Here is a 19,648-nt window from a genome sequence, read left to right on the forward strand (position 1 = left end):
CCGGTGCCGTATTTTAAAGCAGGGTTTGTGACTTTTCTGACGTTGAAGGTCACAGGGGACCTTAGGTTTTCTGTGGGAGGAGTTTCATCCCAGCAGAGCCCCTGCAGGACAGCAGAGGGAGAGCTCCTAGTACTAACTTACCAGGAGGAAGAGGCCACCCCCCCACCCCCACCCACTTGTAACAGTGATACTGTTAGCAAAGTCATTTTCCTTCCTGACACACCTACTAGATGTTTGGAGACATTTTCGTGGAGACTGTCATGCCTCCCGCCCATACCTACTCCCCGGGCTCCGTCACTAAAGATGACCCTCATTCCAAGGCGCGAGCAGGTGTTTCTTTGCTGCCCTGAACCCAGGTGACCCCGTGTTCCTGTTTGCCTGGGATAGTCCCATTTGACACCTGCTGCCAGCCCCGACCATGTGGCTGCCACTGTGACAGACACTTTTCCTTGATCATGATGTTAAATCCTGCTACACTTTCTCCCAGACGCAGCTATGTTTTTTCCACTTGGTGTCCAACAGGAAGAATAAGGCCAAGCTTACCTCCTAAATGCACATAATATTTAAGCCTCTGAAAGCTGATCCCTTGTCCTATCCCACCCCTGGCAGGACAAATTCTTGTCAGTATTGAAGAATATAGAATACCAGATATGCACAATGACTTCTTAATGCAAAAACGGTAACATCATAGGCTTGGATCTCTTCAATTTTTCTATACTTAAAACGTCTCAAGGTTGAAACATGCTTTTTTAAGAAAGGGAGTTACCATTCAACTTAGCTGACATGAATGACCAAAACCGAGTCAAAAAGAGAGGGATGCCTGGGTGGCTCAATGGTTGAGCAGCTGCCTTTGGCTCAGGGTGTGATCCTGGGATCCGGGATCAAGTCTCACATCGGGCTCCTTGCATGGAGCCTGCTTCTCTCTTTGCCTATGTCTCTGCTTCTCTCTCTCTCTCTTTCTATGTCTCTCATAAGTAAATAAAATCTTTTAATAAATAAATAAATAAATAAATAAATAAATAAATAAATAAATAAAATCTTAAAAAAAAGAAATAGAAAATTCAAATAGACACATAACAAACAAAGATAATCACTAACTTAAATTTCCCACAAAGATCCCAGGGCCCAATGGTTTTGTTGATAAATTCCATCTGATATTTTAAGAAGAAAATACAAGCAGTTATGCACATCCTTTCAGAAAAAGAAGGAAGGAGCACATCCTAGCTCACTCTGTGGAGTCAGTGTGCGACACCAACACCAGACAATGTCATCCCAAAGAGGAATAGCATGAGCTGATGCTATACATAAATATAGATGCAAATACCATTAACAAAATATTAGCACACCAAATGTAGTTACAGAGAAGCAGGATTATACATAGTGACTAAGTGAGGTTTATTTTAGGAATGCAAGGTAACACTCGAAAATAATGTAATAATCATCTTAATAAAACAACATTAAACCAGAAACTGGTTAATCAGAAAAAGCATTTGACATGAGAACACATCCATATATGACAAAAACAATTCCACAACCCAGGGGATGGGGAGCACCCTTAATCTGATAAAAGAGCACCTGATGAAACTTGTAACTAATTCACACTTATTTTTTTTAAAGATTTTATGTATTTATTCGTGAGAGACACACAGAGAGAGGCAGAGACACAGGCAGGGGGAGAAGTAGGCTCCCTGCCGGGAGTCTGATGTGGGACTTGATCCCAGGACCCCAGGATCACGCCCTGAGCCAAAGGCAGATGCTCAACCACTGAGCAACCCAGGTGCTCCTAACTCACACTTAATTCATACTGAATACTTCCCCCTTGAGACTGGGACAGAGCTAAGAATGCCCACTTCAAACTTCTATTTGACAGTTTACTATAGTTCTGGCCAGTGCAACACAGCAAGAAATATAAAGACATAGATTTGAAAATCAAACTGTATTTTTTTGTGTGCAAGATTTAATAAAAAAGCAAACAAAAATAGGAATGTTCAAACTGTATTTATTTGCAGGAAACATGCTTATAACAAATCTGCAAAAAAATAATCTATAGAAATAATAAGGTAGCTCAATAAGGTGGTGGGATACAAAATCAATATAAAAACCTCAATTATATTTCTTTATGCTAGCAATGAGGAACCTGAAAATGATATTAAGAAAACTATTCCATTTGCAATAGCATTGAAAATAATAAAATAATAAAACAAGTGCCAAATATGTATACTTAAAGCTGCAAACTACTGGTGAAAGAAATTGAACACAATCTAAATAAATGGAGAGATTTAGAATACTCATGGACTGCAGCACAAAATATTGTCATGATAGAAAATTTCCCCTAAATTAATCTGCAGACTTACATGATCCTTACTGGATTTCCAGCAAGATTTTTTTTTTTTAAGGAAATAGCAAGCCAATCCTAAAATATATATAGAAATTCAGAGCACCTAGAATGGCTAGAGTGGCCAAAATAATTTAGAAAAAGAAGAAGCAACTTGGAGGGCTTACACAATCTGCCTTAAAAATTTATGACCAAGCTACAGTAATCAGGACCGTGTGGGACTAGCATGGGGATAGACATACAGATCAGCGGGGTAGAGTAGAAACTTCAGAAATAAAGCCTGAGCAGTGGATGTTTCACAGAGGTGCCAGAGCAAATCAATGGGGGAGAAATGGGAGTATTTTTAACAAATGGTGCTGAAACAATTGGATAACCATAGCAAAAAAGGGGGAGGGGGACTTAATACCCTACCTCACATCATACACAAATATAACTCAAAATCAATCATAGGTGAATTTAAGAGCTAAACTATAACACTTTAGAAAGAAAACAGAACAAGATCTTTGTGACCTTGAGTTAGGCAAAGTTTTCTTTAATATGACACCAAAGCACTATTAAAGGGAAAAAAAAGAAAAATTGGACTCCATAAAAGATAAAGCATTTGCTCTTCAAAAGTCACCATCACAAACATAGAAAATATAAGTCACAGGCTGGAATAAATATTTGCAAGCCATGTACTTATATTCAGAATTTATAAACAACTCTAACAACTTCATAAGGTAAAACATAGCCCAATGTTTAAAAAATAGGGAAGAGATTTTAATAAACTTTATCAAACAGGATAATCGGGGTGGCAGAGAAACACCTGAAAAGGTGTTCAGCCTCATTCACCAATGGGGAAATGCGAATTAAGCGCAGTCAGGGAGCCCTTCGCAGCAGTGGGCACCTGGGCTGCGGGCCAGAAGTAACGGAATTTAAAGTGATGCCACTTGGGAAAGCAGTTTGGCAGTTTCCTGACAACTTCACTGTACTCTCCTCATTTGCTGCCACGCTCACTCCCCGCTCCTGCCAGAGAGGGTTGGGCACGAGGGGAGCAGGAGTGGGAGGAGGCGGCTGTCCCACCCAGGATGCCTTCCTGCCACGGCTCCATCTCTGAGACACGCTCACTTGACACGAATAATGGACTTGATTTTCCGAAAGAATAACCTGAGTACCAACTCTTTCTTCTTTTTCATTTTCACTGATGCGGGACATGGAGGAGAACCTGAGTTCATCCGCAGAGAGGTAGGTTGCCCACTTGCCAGCCTGTTTGATCTGCTTGCTCTTCCTGACTCACATTACTTATATTATTAAATAGTGTGTAACATTATTTCACTCAATAGTAACACAGCGCTCACACATCTTTTTCACTTGCCTTACTTGGGAAAACCCCCTCCCTCACTGCAGCTAATATCTGAACGAATGTGCAAAAATCCACACTCATTGATCGTCTAAGTCAGAGAACAGGGGGTGGGAAGTTGAGTCGAACCTCCTCCTCATGACCTCTGATAAGACCTGGTTATTTTCGAGCACCAGTCCTCCTTGCCTTGAGTCAGTGTGCAGTGTAGACGGGGACAACCCGTCCCTGGGGCACTGCATGCATGCACACGAGGCGTGCACCACTGTGTCCCCTGCAAGGTCAGGGAGGCAGAAAGTGGCCAGTGGTGAAGTTCACCATCCAGGGTGAGTGTCTCCACATTGAAACTGCAGCTGTGAAAAGGCATCGCGAGGCAAGACAGGTGCTCACAGGACGGCCAGCATCTCCCTTTGCTCTGGCCGCCATCACAGAGGGCCACCGAGGAGGCAGCTGGCTACAGACATGGTGGTCCCACTGTTCTGCAGGCTGGAGCCTGAAATCAGGGTGTTGGCAAAGTCATGGAGCCATCATGGCCTCTCTTCTTGGAGTGTAGATGGTGACTTCCTCTTCATGTCCCTGCACATTCCCTATTTTATCCCTTTCTAGCAAGAATGATTGAAAAATTAAGGAACCAGATCATAAATTTCCATCTTAAATTTTGTCTCAGGATGGCGCACCAGTGAGTATTCATATAGAAACTTTGGAGCTTAGAAACACTGCCCATGTGTGGATGGAAATCCTTCCTTCCTCCGCCTGCCCGTGTCCTCGCTGGCACTCTGGCTGCCGGCTTTCAAGTGTCCCGCACATCATTTCCGTGCATCACGCACTTAACGTCCTCTTGTCTACAGTGACAAGCCCATTTACAGCTCTTCAGGAGCCTGCTTTTAAAACCCCATGTGTTGTGAAGCTTGTTCTGTTAAAGAAAGTGGCCTGCATTCAGACTTCATCTGGAGGGTGTACCCTGTTTCTCATCAGGATCTTGTCATTTGCAACACGGTCTCGGGTTAGTGTTTAATATGTGAGGACCTAGGTCAGCCCCCGAGTCCCGTGGATGTGGCGACCACAAGTCAGGGGCAGCCGTTTTCCATGATGGGAAGTGTTCGTTGGGTGACTAGGGCTGGACGTGCCCACAGCCTCCAGGTCACTCCCGTCTAGCAGGCCAGACTCGTGTCTGGAGACCAGGGTTTGTCTCAACCTCTTGACGCTCACAGCAGTGTGTGTGTAAAAGGCGGAGGTGCCTGTGCAGTCAGAGGATGGGATTGTGGGCTGGCCGTAATCACCATCTGGGCCAGCCATTGGACCACCTCGACTGCATGCCTGGCAGAGCACGCTCCACGACGGCTCTACAGAAACTACCAGACAGGGTGGAACGTGACAGGGGAAGGGACCACACGTGTGAAGCCAGAGCTCCACGCCGCCGCCCCTCGCCAGGTGCCCATCCTCCGTAGTTGCACCGCAGAGGGGCTCCCGACGCCATCACCCTCTCACAGTCTCCAGCCAGTGAAATGGGCCTCTCTGCCCCATGGGACAGTGCCCAGTGTGTGGCCAGGGGTGCGTTCATTTCGGGAGAATGCACCTGTAGGCTCAGCTGAGATACTGATAGAAGTTGTGTGTTCTCATGCTGTCACCTTCAGCCTGTGGGTCAGCGACGGCGGGCTGACTGCATCATTCTCCCCCTGGTCTGTGTGGAAAGAAGCCAATGACATAGCAGACCCTCTGGGTAACTGTGCATCATCCTGTCGTGGTGGTGGAGGTCCAGGCAGCAGAGTCCCTCACTGGGTGGCTCACATGGCAGAGACAGGTTCTGTCACAGTCTGGAGGCTGAAAGGGCGACAGCAAGGACCTTGTCTTGTGCAGCCGCTGGGGGGCCCCGGGGCCCATGGCCTGTGGCCACACCCCTCCAGCCTCAGCGGAGGCTCCCACTGCATCTCTGTGCTCTAGCGTCTTGTAAGGATCCCAGTCCCTGGACTGAGGGCTGGCCTCGGCCCTGGGGTGACGCTGTCCGACTGCATCTGAAAGTCCCCCACTGACAACAGTATGAGCTCATGGGTGGACACTGCTCGGCCCACGTCCACAGTTGCATTTACTTGAGTGACCCACGAGCTCTGTCTCTGACCCATACCACGACTTGTGGTAGTTCCTACAGATCTCGTTCTTCCTTCCCCTCAACCCCCTCCTGACCCCAGGGGGCACACAGCACCACCCACCCCTGCTGCTTCTGCAGCCCCTCCCCTCAGGTGCTCCTCAACCCCCCTTCCCCCCGCCCCTTCTCTGGCATCTCCCCCTGCGCAAGGGATAGAGGGGCTGAAGAAGAAAGGGAAATTGCAGGAAGGAGCCACAATGCTGCTATGGCCTGTGGCTTTAGTAGCCGTCTGCATTCCCTGCCTTGCTGACATGTGTCTCCCCTTCCTCCTGCCCCATCCTGTCAGAGTGAAGCCTAAGGAGCTCCTGCTGCCAGACCTGCACTCACGTCAGGCCTGCTCCACCACCACAGTCTCAGAGAACTCGTGGCTAAAGGTAGGTGAGAGGCAGCTGTGCATAAGCCTCAAATACAAAGGTGAGAGCCGACCTAGGGTCTAAGCCTCCCCCCAGGAACCCAGGGTAGGGCAGTATTTGGAATTACTTGTTTGGCTGGTTTAAAGCATTTATAGTGTTCCTAGGGATTCGGCTCAAACAGGGACAACGGTGGGAGGGGAACGCAAGGGAAATAAGATGAACGACACAGACATTGTAAGCAGCGAGGTGGGTGGATGAGCAGAGAAGATAGAAGAATGGGTGTTGTCACGGGAACAGATACATCACAGGTGTGCTTGGATGACGTGTGTGGGCATCCGCAGCCAGCACTCCAGCGGGTTCCTGGCAGGATTCTCTGGCATGTCCCCCAGGGTCTCAGCAGCCCACCTCCTGTCTCAGTGGAAGGGCTCCCCTATTCATCCCCCAGGTCAGTGGGGAAGAAGGACGCACCCAGTCCACTGTGCCATTACACAGCCTGAGCTCAGAGTTCCATGTTGGGGATGCTGGTGGCTGGTCTTCAGTGGGGACTGGTTGTGACAGGCCGAGTCACAGCTTAAACCATGGCCAACACAATATGGCATGACTCCCCCTGCCAGTCCACTGCTGTGTGACACATATAGACCTTACATACATGGAAACCAGGGTGGCACTCAATCCCAGGTACAAGTGGTGGTGGTTACAGCATCCACTGGTACCCGACCCCTGTCGTCTCCTCTTGGGTGGTGGCTGCCATACAGCTTCTTCTGAATGACAGGAAGGATGGATCTAGAGAAACAAAGACATGATGATCATGCAGGTGTTGACCGGGTGTCCCACCTGGTTGTAGTGTGTGTCCAGGTGAATGTACTCAAGCCTTCTCCAGCATGTGGCTGAAGCTCATCTCTAGAACGTGTGGTAGAGCAGTCTCAGGACCCTTCATTCCCATCCTGTCTCAAGAATCCAAATCAGCCGTGACCATTCATTGCCACTCTGCTGGACACTTGTCATCCATCATCATGTTTAATCCCTCTATGGATTATCTGAGACAGATCGTCATTCCCACTTTGATGGCTAAGATTAAATAAGGCTGAGCTCACCTCTGAAGTGTGGGCAGAGCTTTGAGACCTCAAAGGCTCAAACCCTCCCTACTTCACGACCAGGACACATTCTCTTCTGCTTTCAAAACCGTAAATACCAAATAAGCATATATGGTTTTCTAATGCAGCAGAAGTAATAGCATGGGTTTGGGTCTCTTGAACTTTTCTATATTTGACTTAAAACTTTCAAAGTTGAAAAATGCATTCTTACTTAAGAAAGGTAGTTACCTTACCAGTCAATTTACACAAATTAGCAAACCCAACTCAATAAAAAATAGAAAATCCCTAGCCCTGGTGGCTACACTGTTGAATTCTACTGAATTAAAAAAAAAAAAAAAACTACAGCTGTACACATGTTCTCTCAGTAAACAGAGGGAAAACCTGTTCTGTGAGGCCAGTTTCAACCTGATACCGAAGCCAGACAGTGTCATCACAAGAAAATACCATGAAGCAAGATACTTCAAGAAAATACAGAAACAATTGACTAAGTGGTAGCAAACCAAATCCAGCAACACACAGGATTAAATACCATGGCTGTGTGAAGACCAATTGACCTCATATTAAATATTAACAATAAAGGACAATAATAATATAATGATGTCAATTCAGAAAAAGGAGATGCCAATGAGAAACTGTCATTCATGATAAAAAAAAATGTTCTCAACAAATTAGGAAAGAATTGAAAAGATCTTCATTTTGACAACGAACTAGAACTAACTTCCTAGTGAAAGATTGAATACTGTCCCTCTTACAACTGGGCACAAAGCAAGGATGTCCACACTCAGTGCTTTTATTTAACATTGTACTAGAGTCCCAGCCAGTGAAATAAAACAAGAAAAAGGAATAAAGAATAGAAAGTGGAACCGTGTTGATTGCAGACAACATAGTTCTAAAGCAAAAACAAAAACAAAACAAAAAAAACTAGTAATAAAATAGCTAGAACTAAAGTAGGCTCTGGAACATTTATCTTCAATGAAATCAGTTAGAGTTCCCACCAGCCATCCCAGGAAATCACTTCAGCTCTGGTCAAAGTCAGAGTTTCCTTAGTTGCCTTAGTTGACCTAGAAATGTTTTATGTAATTTGCCATTATCTGGAATGGAAACAGTTGTTTTTAAAAATCTCTTTTGGGGCACCTGGGTGGCTCAGTTAGTTAAGCATCTAACTCAGTTTTGGCTCAGGTCATGACCTCAGGGTTGTCAGATTGAGCCAGATTGGCTCAGCCTGTCAGATTGGTTGTCAGGCTCCTTACTGGGTGTGCGGCCTGCTTAAGATTCTCTCTCCCTCCACCCTCTCTTTCCCTTTCCCTTTCCCTTTTTCCCTTTTTCCCTTTTTCCCTTTCCCTTTTTATTTATTCATGACACACACACACACACACACACACACACAGAGAGAGAGAGAGAGAGGCAGAGATACAAGCAGAGGAAGAAGCAGGCTCCATGCAAGGAGCCCGACGTGGGACTCAATCCTGGGTCTCCAGGATCATGCCCTGGGCCGAAGGTGGCACTAAACTGCTGATCCACCCGGGCTGCCCCCCTCCATCCTTTCTCTGTCTCTGTCTCTCTCAAAAAAAGAAAAAAGTCTCCTTTGACTTTCTTATTAAAAAATAGCAAGTTTAGGGACATCCAGGTGGCTCAGCGGTTGGGCATCTGCCTTTGGCTCAGGGCGTGATCCCAGAGTCCTGGGATCGAGTCCTACATCAGGTTCCCTGCAAGAAGCCTACTTCTCCCTTGCCTATGTCTGTCTGTCTCTCTCTCTCTCTCCCTCCCTGTGTCTCTCAAGAATAAAGTCTTTAAAAAAAAATAGCAAGTTCAATCGTGTTTCTATATTTGGCAAAAATTAAACTGGAAATAATATTAAGTATTCCATTAACAATATTTTTTAAAATAATAAATTTAACAAGACTGGAGTAAAATCTAAATACTGAAAGTTATAAATCATTGCTGAGAGAAATTGAAGACATTTAAAATAAATGGAAAGATATACAGTGTTCATGGATTGGAACACTTAATATTGTTTTTTTTTTAAATTAATTATTTTATTGCTTATTTCTTATCAGAAAGGATTTTTTTAAATTTATTTTTTATTGGTGTTCAATTTACCAACATACAGAATAACCCCCAGTGCCCATCACCCATTCACTCCCACCCCCCGCCCTCCTCCCCTACCACCCCTAGTTTGTTTCCCAGAGTTAGCAGTCTTTACGTTCTGTCTCCCTTTCTGATATTTCCCACACATTTCTTCTCCCTTCCCTTATATTCCCTTTCACTATTATTTATATTCCCCAAATGAATGAGAACATATAATGTTTGTCCTTCTCCGATGGACTTACTTCACTCAGCATAATACCCTCCAGTTCCATCCACGTTGAAGCAAATGGTGGGTATTTGTCATTTCTAATAGCTGAGTAATATTCCATTGTATACATAAACCACATCTTCTTTATCCATTCATCTTTCGATGGACACCGAGGCTCCTTCCACAGTTTGGCTATTGTGGCCATTGCTGCTATAAACATCGGGGTGCAGGTGTCCCTGCATTTAATTGCATCTGTATCTTTGGGGTAAATCCCCAACAGTGCAATTGCTGGGTCATAGGGCAGGTCTATTTTTAACTCTTTGAGGAACCTCCACACAGTTTTCCAGAGTGGCTGCACCAGTTCACATTCCCACCAACAGTGTAAGAGGGTTCCCTTTTCTCCGCATCCTCTCCAACATTTGTGGTTTCCTGCCTTGTTAATGTTCCCCATTCTCACTGGTGTGAGGTGGTATCTCATTGTGGTTTTGATTTGTATTTCCCTGATGGCAAGTGATGCAGAGCATTTTCTCATGTGCATGTTGGCCATGTCTATGTCTTCCTCTGTGAGATTTCTGTTCATGTCTTTTGCCCATTTCATGATTGGATTGTTTGTTTCTTTGGTGTTGAGTTTAATAAGTTCTTTATAGATCTTGGAAACTAGCCCTTTATCTGATATGTCATTTGCAAATATCTTCTCCCATTCTGTAGGTTGTCTTTTAGTTTTGTTGACTGTATCCTTTGCTGTGCAAAAGCTTCTTATCTTGATGAAGTCCCAATAGTTCATTTTTGCTTTTGTTTCTTTTGCCTTCGTGGATGTATCTTGCAAGAAGTTACTGTGGCTGAGTTCAAAAAGGGTGTTGCCTGTATTCTTCTCTAGGATTTTGATGGAATCTTGTCTCACATTTAGATCTTTCATCCATTTTGAGTTTATCTTTGTGTCTGGTGAAAGAGAGTGGTCTAGTTTCATTCTTCTGCATGTGGATGTCCAATTTTCCCAGCACCATTTATTGAAGAGACTGTCTTTCTTCCAATGGATAGTCTTTCCTCCTTTATCGAATATTAGTTGACCATAAAGTTCAGGGTCCACTTCTGGGTTCTCTATTCTGTTCCATTGATCTATGCATCTGTTTTTGTGCCAGTACCACACTGTCTTGATGACCACAGCTTTGTAGTACAACCTGAAATCTGGCATTGTGATGCCCCCAGATATGGTTTTCTTTTTTAAAATTCCCCTGGCTATTCGGGGTCTTTTCTGATTCCACACAAATCTTAAAATAATTTGTTCTAACTCTCTGAAGAAAGTCCATGGTATTTTGATAGGGATTGCATTAAACGTGTATTTTGCCCTGGGTAACATTGACATTTTCACAATATTAATTCTGCCAATCCATGAGCATGGAATATTTTTCCATCTCTTTGTGTCTTCCTCAATTTCTTTCAGAAGTGTTCTATAGTTTTTAGGGTATAGATCCTTTACCTCTTTGGTTAGGTTTATTCCTAGGTATCTTATGCTTTTGGGTGCAATTGTAAATGGGATTGACTCCTCAATTTCTCTTTCTTCAGTCTCATTGTTAGTGTATAGAAATGCCACTGATTTCTGGGCATTGATTTTGTATCCTGCCACGCTACCAAATTGCTGTATGAGTTCTAGCAATCTTGGGGTGGAGACTTTTGGGTTTTCTATGTAGAGTATCATGTCATCGGCGGAGAGGGAGAGTTTGACTTCTTCTTTGCCAATTTGAATGCCTGGAACACTTAATATTGTTAAGATAGCATTTTTCCCCCCAAACTAATCTGTAGATTTAGTGCAATCCCTATTAAATTCCCAGGAGGCTCTTTCTTTCTAAGGAAATCAACAAGCTGATCATAAAATGTGTATGGAAATTCAGGGGATCTGGGGTAGCCAGAACAATTTTGAAAAGAGAACAAAACTGGAAGAATTATACAACCTGACTTCAAAATTTACTAAAAAGCTACAGGACTCAGGACAGTGTGGTACTAGGATAAGGATAGACATATAAGTCAATGTAGTAGAGTAAAAATTTTAGAAATAAACCTTTACATTTGTGGTCAATTGATTTTCAACAAAGGTTCCAAGTCAGTCCATTGGGGAGAAATGAAAATTTTGACAGGTGGAATTGGAACAATTGGATATCCACTTTGAAATATAAGCAACTTAATACCATACTTCAACTATATAAATAACTCAAAACTGATCATACACTTGAATTTAAGACGTAAAGCCTTAACTCTTTTAGAAGAAATTATAAATTGTGATCTTGTGTTAGGCAAAGGTTTCTTTGCTATGATAGGAAAAGTACTAAATACAGCACCAGGGATTATTGTGGAAGGTCTGGTCAACACCTCATCATCTCAAGTGGTTGCTAGTGTGTGTGTGAGATGCTCAATCTGGTGCACAGTTACCATGAGGTGCACGATCATAGGGTTAGTTTTTAAGTCAGTCTGTTGATGAAATTCTGACCCATGTGCCCCTGAGAATGAAAACAGACTGCAGGATTCCTGGATTCAGTCTAGCTCTGCCTGTAACCCTGGGTGGGAACCTCATTCGTCTTTGCTGGTTTCCTCATCTAAAGGAGGACAATAAAATTATCTTCCTATAAGTGTTTTGTAAAGATTAAGTGAAGATAATCCATGTACTTAGTACAGTAGCTAGTACTTAGGAAGCGCTCAGTTGTTTAATATTATTACCTGAAGGAGTCAGTTATAAATGTGGGCAAAACTTTATGCAGAGATGCTCACTATAACATCATTTGCAATAATGAAAAATGTGAAACAATCTAAAAATCCCAAATCAGGTGAGTTATTAAGCAAAATAGGCTGAATATCCAATTCTGAAAGATGACGGAGCCATTGGAGATTCTGACTATGAAAACTATATCATATCTTTTTAAAAAGATTTTATTTATTGAGAGAGAGCGAGCACAAGCAGCAGAGGGAGAGGGAGAAGCAGGCTCCCCCAGTCAGCTGGGAGCCTGATGTGAGGATACATCCCAGGACCCTGGGATCATGATCTGAGCCACCCAGGTGCCCCTATAATAACATTTTTGAAATGCTTATGATATAATAAGTAGGGGAAAACAGTATAAAATTACATTTATGGAAAATTTGCAATTGTATAAAATAAAAACAAATCCTATAAATGGGGAAATAAAGATTAATGGGAAATGCTGAGAAATATATTAGGAATATGGAACTCTGGGTAAGTTTTAGTTTTCTCTATTTTCTAGAGTATTAAGTATATTCACGTGATTCTTAGAGTAAAAATATATGAAATAATTTTAAATTATTTAAAATTTAAAGAAGAGGGATCCCTGGGTGGCGCAGCGGTTTAGCGCCTGTCTTTGGCCCAGGGCGCGATCCTGGAGACCCGGGATCGAATCCCACGTCGGGCTCCCGGTGCATGGAGCCTGCTTCTCCCTCTGCCTGTGTCTCTGCCTCCCTCTCTCTCTCTCTCTCTCTCTCTCTCTCTGTGACTATCATAAATAAATAAATAAAAATTAAAAAAAATAAAATAAAAAATAAAATTTAAAGAAGAAAAAATGATACATTGGACTTCATCAAAATTTAGGGTTAGATTTCAACAAACTTACATGATGCTCAGCATCATTCAAGATGACGGGAAAGCAAGTTACAGCCACAGGAAGGGGCCACAACAACCCACCTAGAATGGAGCAGCACCAAGAATGTGCTGTCAGAGTTGATCAGAGCTGGTCAGAGCTGGTCGGAGCTTGTCAATGCTAGTCGGAGCTGGTCAGAGCTGGTTGGAGCTGGTCAGCAGAGTTGTGTCCATTGTGGTAGGGTGGAAGTGGGAATGGAGGTGATGCCATGCTGGCACACAGCAGGCAGTACCTCTGTGGAAATGAGCAGGCCTCACAGGAGTGGCGTCCCACCCTGGGTGCTCCCCAGAGGTGGCATGATGCACCAGCTCCTGCAGCTGCCACCCCTGGCACAGACTGCGGCTTCAGTGAGGAACAGAGGATCTCACCATCTGTAGGTTGGGAGTCTGAGGTCCAGGTGTCAAGGTTGGGTTCTTCTGAGGCCTCTCTCCTCTGTGCACCTGCGTCCTCTCTGCCTGCGCATAAACCTGTCACAGAGGTTGGCTGCCTGGTGGCCTCACTCAGTGTGCTCCCTCCGTACAGGCCCCACCGCCCAAGCAGGTGCCCTCAGGGTGCCCAGGGGTCGGGGCACTGGGAGGGAGGCACTCTCCCGCAGGGACCCCTTCCCTGGACCCAGGGCCCAGGCACCCTTGCTCAAAACGAGCTAATAATGGACAGATTTTGTGTAAGAAGAAGCTCATGTCAAGCACGCCTTTGTTTCTCATGCTATGAATTCTCGTTTACACCCTCACAGGAAGCGGATGGTAACCCGACTGTGTTGGTACTCGGGTAAGTGTGTGAGTGTCCTGAGGGGTTTCCTGCCTGGAAATAGCCGAGTCCCACCCTACCCACCATTCCTGAGGGAGACAGTCTTGGGTGGGAGACCTCCCAACGCCGCGGGGATGGATTAGAAGACAGAATTGCTTCCCCCGACCCCACAGACGTGGATGCTGCTCAAGCGGCTCATCACACTGGCTCTCCTCGGACAGTCACAGTACTGCTGCTCTACGTCCTTCCCAAGGGCCGTGTGTCCATGCGCAGGTCCGGGTGGCGCCCCTTTATTCTGGTCCTGCGGCCCGTACAGGTGCAGGTCGTGAGTATAGCGGCGTTGGGCCGAGTCAGGGCTTGTCCTTTTGCTCCTTCCTTGTCTCGGGGCTGAAGTTGTGGCCGCCCCCCCCCCCCCGCCCCCAAGGAGCACGCAGCCTTTCCACCCTGGGCTGCGGGGGCGGACAGTGGCTGCTGACAGACTGTAAGATCTGTGGAGCCTCCCAACTTCTGTCCCCACAACGAAGCTCTGCGGCCACCACAGGCCGTCCTCTCCTGGAGTGCTGCGTGCAGCACGCAGTGAGTGCCAGCTCCCTTTGTCCTTAAGAGGGTGGTCCTGTGAAAATAGTGTCCTTAGCCGTGCGTGGACATGGTAGCCTTCATTCAGTGCCGTTTAATGCAATTTAAAATAAAAATACAAAGGGCGAGTCATTTACTCGAATGTCACCCACCAGACACACAGGCCCCTCTCTGGCCCTCAGGTAACGTCCCTGCCACACCCCCCCCACCGCCCCGTGCTGTCCTCCCCTCCCCGCACCCCTGGCCTCCACGCCCTGGCCTGGGCTCCTGGCTGGGCCTGCTGTGACCACGAAGGTCATGTGCTGACAGTGGAGTCAGGTAGCCATGCTGGGGACGTGGACGGGAATGCGGACGGGATATCGGAGGGGACGTGAGGGAAGCTGTTCTCTCACCTGAGACAGACATCCACACATCGTGGGGTCCCTGAGGTCGTCTGACCGGCCAGGGCGTGGCATCACCCTGATCCGTGTGGACTTCCTTCTTTCCACCCCAGCAGCCTGGGTCATGGGGCAGCGAAAACCCTATTAGTCCTTTTTTGTTGCCAGAAGCATTTCTATGGTAACCTAGCAGTTTGGGTCGAGTGACCACTTGGCGCTTTAGACACCCCCGACCCCCGTTCCTTGGGCCTCACCTGCTGTCGCAGCAGCCAGGCTGGCGGGGAGCACAGCCAGCCCGAGCCGCGGAGGACAGGCGTCACCAGCGTGTGTCGGCGGGAACCCGTCACACAGACTTTCTGGCGTGTTTGTCTGTCAGGGGTGTTCAGCTCGCTACCGATAGAACTCAGCTGACGGAATGAGCATGTGAGGGGGACGTAGCCCACACTCGCAGCTACTTCTGTCTGCTTGACCATCCTGCTGGCAGAGGAAGCGAGTCCTTGCCAGAGGCCCTCCTGCCTGTTCTGCAGGACCCCAGCACTCAGACGGCCCCCAGCCGCTGCCTGTCCCTGAGGCTGCAGACGAGGGGACCCCAGCAGGGAGACCCCCATGACCTGTGCGCCTGCAGGGTCCCCGCCCTGCGCTCACCCAGAGTGGGGCCTCCTCACTCACATGTTTCTCCTTCTCCACCCACCTAGCAGACCTAGGCAGAAGGTGCTCCTGTCGCTGTCGGGGTCGACAAACCTGAGCTCTGCCTCCAGCACCAGCCCGGAGAACTCCTTGTTGCCCAAGGTGAGCTGGGGCTGCCGATGACTGAGCTCAGACGCAGGGATGAGAGCCCACCGCAGGACGGGGGCCCCCCAGAGCAGAGTTCGGCACCGTGTTCTGGATGCTCGTTGCACCGGTGCTCCCTGATTCCCAGGTGCCAGGGACGCTGCTCAAGGGGCAGCAAGGGGCACATTGTGCTCCTGACATGGGGCCCATGTGCGCCAGATAGAAGCAGATGGAGTCCCCAGACAGGTGTCGCTGGGCCAAGCCCCGATGCTTGCTCTGGTGCCACATGCCAGTGTCGCCATGTGGTAGAGGATGGAGGGCATGACGCTCTGTGACATTCTGGGGTGCTCTCTGTGCCATCCTTCCAACTTCTGGTATGTCATAGTCGGTGCTGGAGAGTAACTGTAGAAGCAGATGGGGTTTGTGACGGATGGTCAACACTGGGCATGTGAGCGAGCGTGTGAGCCACACACGGGCTGGAGTTGGGAAGCCTCAGATAAAGGATGGGTGGCCCCGGGACGGGATGTGGGTGGCCCATGTAGCCAGGCAGGGGTCAGGCAGGTGCAGCACAGTGCTGGTCACACTAGCAGGTGCCCAAAGATCCTGGCAGAGTGGGGCTGTACTCACGGGACTGCCCACCGCTCCCAGCCCGTGGGGCCTGAGTCATTTCTGTAGCTGCAAGAGGCTCAGGACACCCTGGCCTGGACATCCTGTCCCCTGCACGTGCACCATGTCCACACCCCAACCTGGACATCCTGTCCCCTGCACGGGCACCAGGTCCACACCCCGGCGTGAGGCCTTCTGTCCGCCTCAGGCTTGGTCCAGAACCCATGTCTGACCCTTGCTGCACACCAGGCGCGCCCCTCTATGGGTGACCCCAGTGTCTGTAGCTCTCAGCCAAGTGGTTAGAAAGGAACAGGTCCCGTGTGGTACAGGTGGACTTGGGTTCATTATGCCCTGGAGACGTTACTGGTTCCACAGCCCAGAGCAGGTTTGTGAACCACTTGCTGCCTGAGTCTTGGGGTCTCCATGAGGTGGTGAAGGCGTGGCTGTCACTCTCAGGGTGTGATACATGAGGACTCCGTGAGAGGTTGTGAGCACTGCTGCCCGGTGGCCCCCATCCCCCACATTGTCTTAGACCCTGGTGTGCAATAATCATAACTCTTGTCTGGGACACAAACTCATCATTGACCTCTGCATGATCTAATTTCTCAACTTAGTCAGTATTTTATGTTCTTTTTGGGTGCCAGACAAAGTACCCACCGCCCAGGAACAGGCAGGGTCCTGATGTGGCCCCTGGTCTGTGGCCCTGGCCACACTCTTTGTACTTGTGTTTCAGGTTAAATATATTCCTGAAAAATACATGCAGTCACTGCTTACTGTTTATCTCATGGAAGGGACAGTGCGTATGTCTGGACTTTGGGAGAATCACCTTTTCACTTAATAGATGTCGAGACAATTGTGAGTGCGCGTGCCTGCCCTCTGTGACCACTGCTCCCACAGCTGTGTGTGCACAGGATAGATGCCCCTGTAGGGGCCTCTTTCTAAAGGGTGTGTGTGGTCTGCACCCCCACAGAAGTGTTTGTGAAACCCCATTGGTCCATATCCGCCCCCCCCCCCCCCCGCCCAGCACCTGAGGCACCTGAGGGGTGCAGGCGGTGGCTTCCTGTCCTCCCAGCCTTTCCCTTAAGACTGATGGCACCGCATGTGCACTGGCCAAGTACGTGTCCTCCTACAGGAAGTGCTTGCTCTGGTCCTTGGCCCATTTTCCTGTCATGCTCTTTCTGCTTTTCTTACAGATTTATTTGAATTCTTTATATATTCTTGATACAGACCCCTCGTTAGTTGGGTGAATTACAGATAGAGTGTCACAGAGCACTTGGACTCCTGCTTAGCTTCACTGACATATGATGACCCAGAACCATCCTTTCAATATACTCACATTTGTACATATTTTATGATAATGCTTCTTGAAAAAAAAAAAAAAGATCATGCTCTTTGGTCTTGATTAATCTTTAACTCCAGCATCTAAAAGAAAGTCATCTACAAATTTTCAACATTCGATTTTGAGAGTTGAGTTCTCACCTTTATGGTTCACTGGTGTGTTTGGTGTGAGGTAGGGACCCAGCTTCATCTCTTCCATGTGGGTTTCTGTTGTTCAAGCTGCATTCACCAAACATTAAATAGACTGTCTGTTCCCCACTGATTTGTTTGCTGTATGTCCCATATATTTTTTTATTCCACAATGCTTCCACTACAGCCTTTTTTGGTATTTAGTTGAATTTGCAGACTGTGCCATTTTTTAAAAAAGATTTTATTTATTTATTCATGAGAGACATAGAGAGAGAAGCAGAGACACAGGCAGAGGGAGAAGCAGGCTCCTCACAGGGAGCTTGATGTGGAACTCAATTCCAGGACCCCAGGATCATGCCCTGAGCCAAAGGCAGATGCTCAACCACTGAGCCATCCAGGTGCCCTGACTGTGTCATTTTTGTTCTCCTCTTCCTTCCTCCTTATATTTTTTAGTTATCTTCTCACTAGTTACCTTAGGGATTACAATTAACATCTTAAACTTTTAAAAAAGATTTTATTTATTCATTCATGAGAGACACACACAGAGAGAGAAGCAGAGACACGGGCAGAGGGAGAAGCAGGCTCCATGCAGGGAGCCCGACATGGGACTCGGTCCCGGGTCTCCAGGGTCACACCCTGGGCCGAAGGTGGCACTAAACCACTGAGCCTCCCGGGCTGCCCCAACATCTTAAACTTTTAAGAGTCGAATAATACCAACTTAACTAGTGTTTGTACTAGACAAACACTCTGATCCTCTACATCTCCAGCCCTCCTCTTTTATATTATTAACATCAAAGATTATATCTTTACACATTGTGTACCTATTAGGAAAGATTTATAATTATCATTTTATGAATTTGTCTTTTAAATCACATGGAGAAGAGGAGCTACAAACCAAAGTGCAATAATCCTGGCTTATTATATATTAGCATGTGTGGTTATCTTTATCAGTTCTTTACTTCTTCCATTGTGTAAAGCCTCCATTTTAGCCCAAAACGCTCCCTTTAGCATTTCTTATAGGAAAGGTCTGTTGTTCATGAATTCTCTTAACTTTTATTTATCTAAAAATGTCTTGATTTTTTCTTTATCCTCAAAAGACAGTTTTGTTGGATTTAGAATTCTTAGTTTGGCAGATTTTATTTTCCTTACCTTACAAGACATGTACCCTCTGGCTTCCATGGTTTCTGGGGAGAATAAGCTGTTGGTCTTACTGAGGCTCCTGGTACGGGATAAACCATTTCTGTCTTTCTGCTTTCAGAATCCTGTCTGGGTTCTGAAAATCTGGCAGTGCCGTGCCTCACTCTGAACCCTTCTGTGTTTATCTGCTTGGCATCAATTGAGCACCTTGGACATGCAGATCCATACCTTCCATCATATTTGGGAAGTGTGCAGCCAGCGTTTCTTCAGATACTTTTTTCTCTCTTCTGTTCATTTTCCTTCATTCCATTTTCTCCCTGGTCCCCAGACTGGATAATTTCAGTTGTCTTCAAGCTCACTGATCCTTTCTTCTCCTGCTCACAGATGGTGGACTCCACTAGTGAATTTCACACTTTTCAGTGGCACAATTTCTGTTTGGTTCCTTATTGTAATTTCTAACACTTTCTTGATATTCTTTTTTGTTCTTTCAGTATTTTCCTGAATTCCTTTAGTTCTTCGCCTTGGCTCACTGAGCACATTTAAGACAGCTGATTTAATGTCCTTGACTACTAATTCAAATGTTTGGGTGTCTTCCGGGAAATTCTGTCAAATTATTTTTCTCCATTGAGTAGATCATATTTTCCTATTTCTTTGTCTGTTTTATGATTTTCTTGTTGAAAACTGGATATTCTGAGTATTACAATGTGTTAGGTCTGGACATCAGATTCTCCCCTTGCTCAGGGATCATTTAGGTTTTTGAATAATCAATTTG

At 46.4% G+C, this 19,648-nt stretch overlaps 1 protein-coding gene across 5 annotated transcripts in view; it reads left to right on the forward strand.

The window, feature by feature from the left end:
- Positions 1–19,648, forward strand: part of ZDHHC11B (zinc finger DHHC-type containing 11B) — a 43,783-nt gene that overhangs the window by 17,761 nt on the left and 6,374 nt on the right. Inside the window, exons 9-12 of one of the 5 annotated variants that reach the window (XM_035710304.2) lie at positions 3,534–3,559; positions 6,101–6,188; positions 13,929–13,963; positions 15,591–15,684. In XM_035710304.2, coding sequence (XP_035566197.1) covers positions 3,534–3,559; positions 6,101–6,188; positions 13,929–13,963; positions 15,591–15,684 — 243 coding nt within the window. Of the gene's footprint in view, positions 1–3,517; positions 3,560–6,100; positions 6,189–7,626; positions 7,844–13,928; positions 13,964–15,590; positions 15,685–19,648 lie in introns of those variants that run through there. The other 4 variants (XM_049105820.1, XM_049105821.1, XM_049105822.1 and 1 more) reach the window with 4 other exon arrangements.

Source organism: Canis lupus, chromosome 34, assembly GCF_003254725.2.
Source record: "Canis lupus dingo isolate Sandy chromosome 34, ASM325472v2, whole genome shotgun sequence".
Classification (NCBI taxonomy): domain Eukaryota; kingdom Metazoa; phylum Chordata; class Mammalia; order Carnivora; family Canidae; genus Canis; species Canis lupus.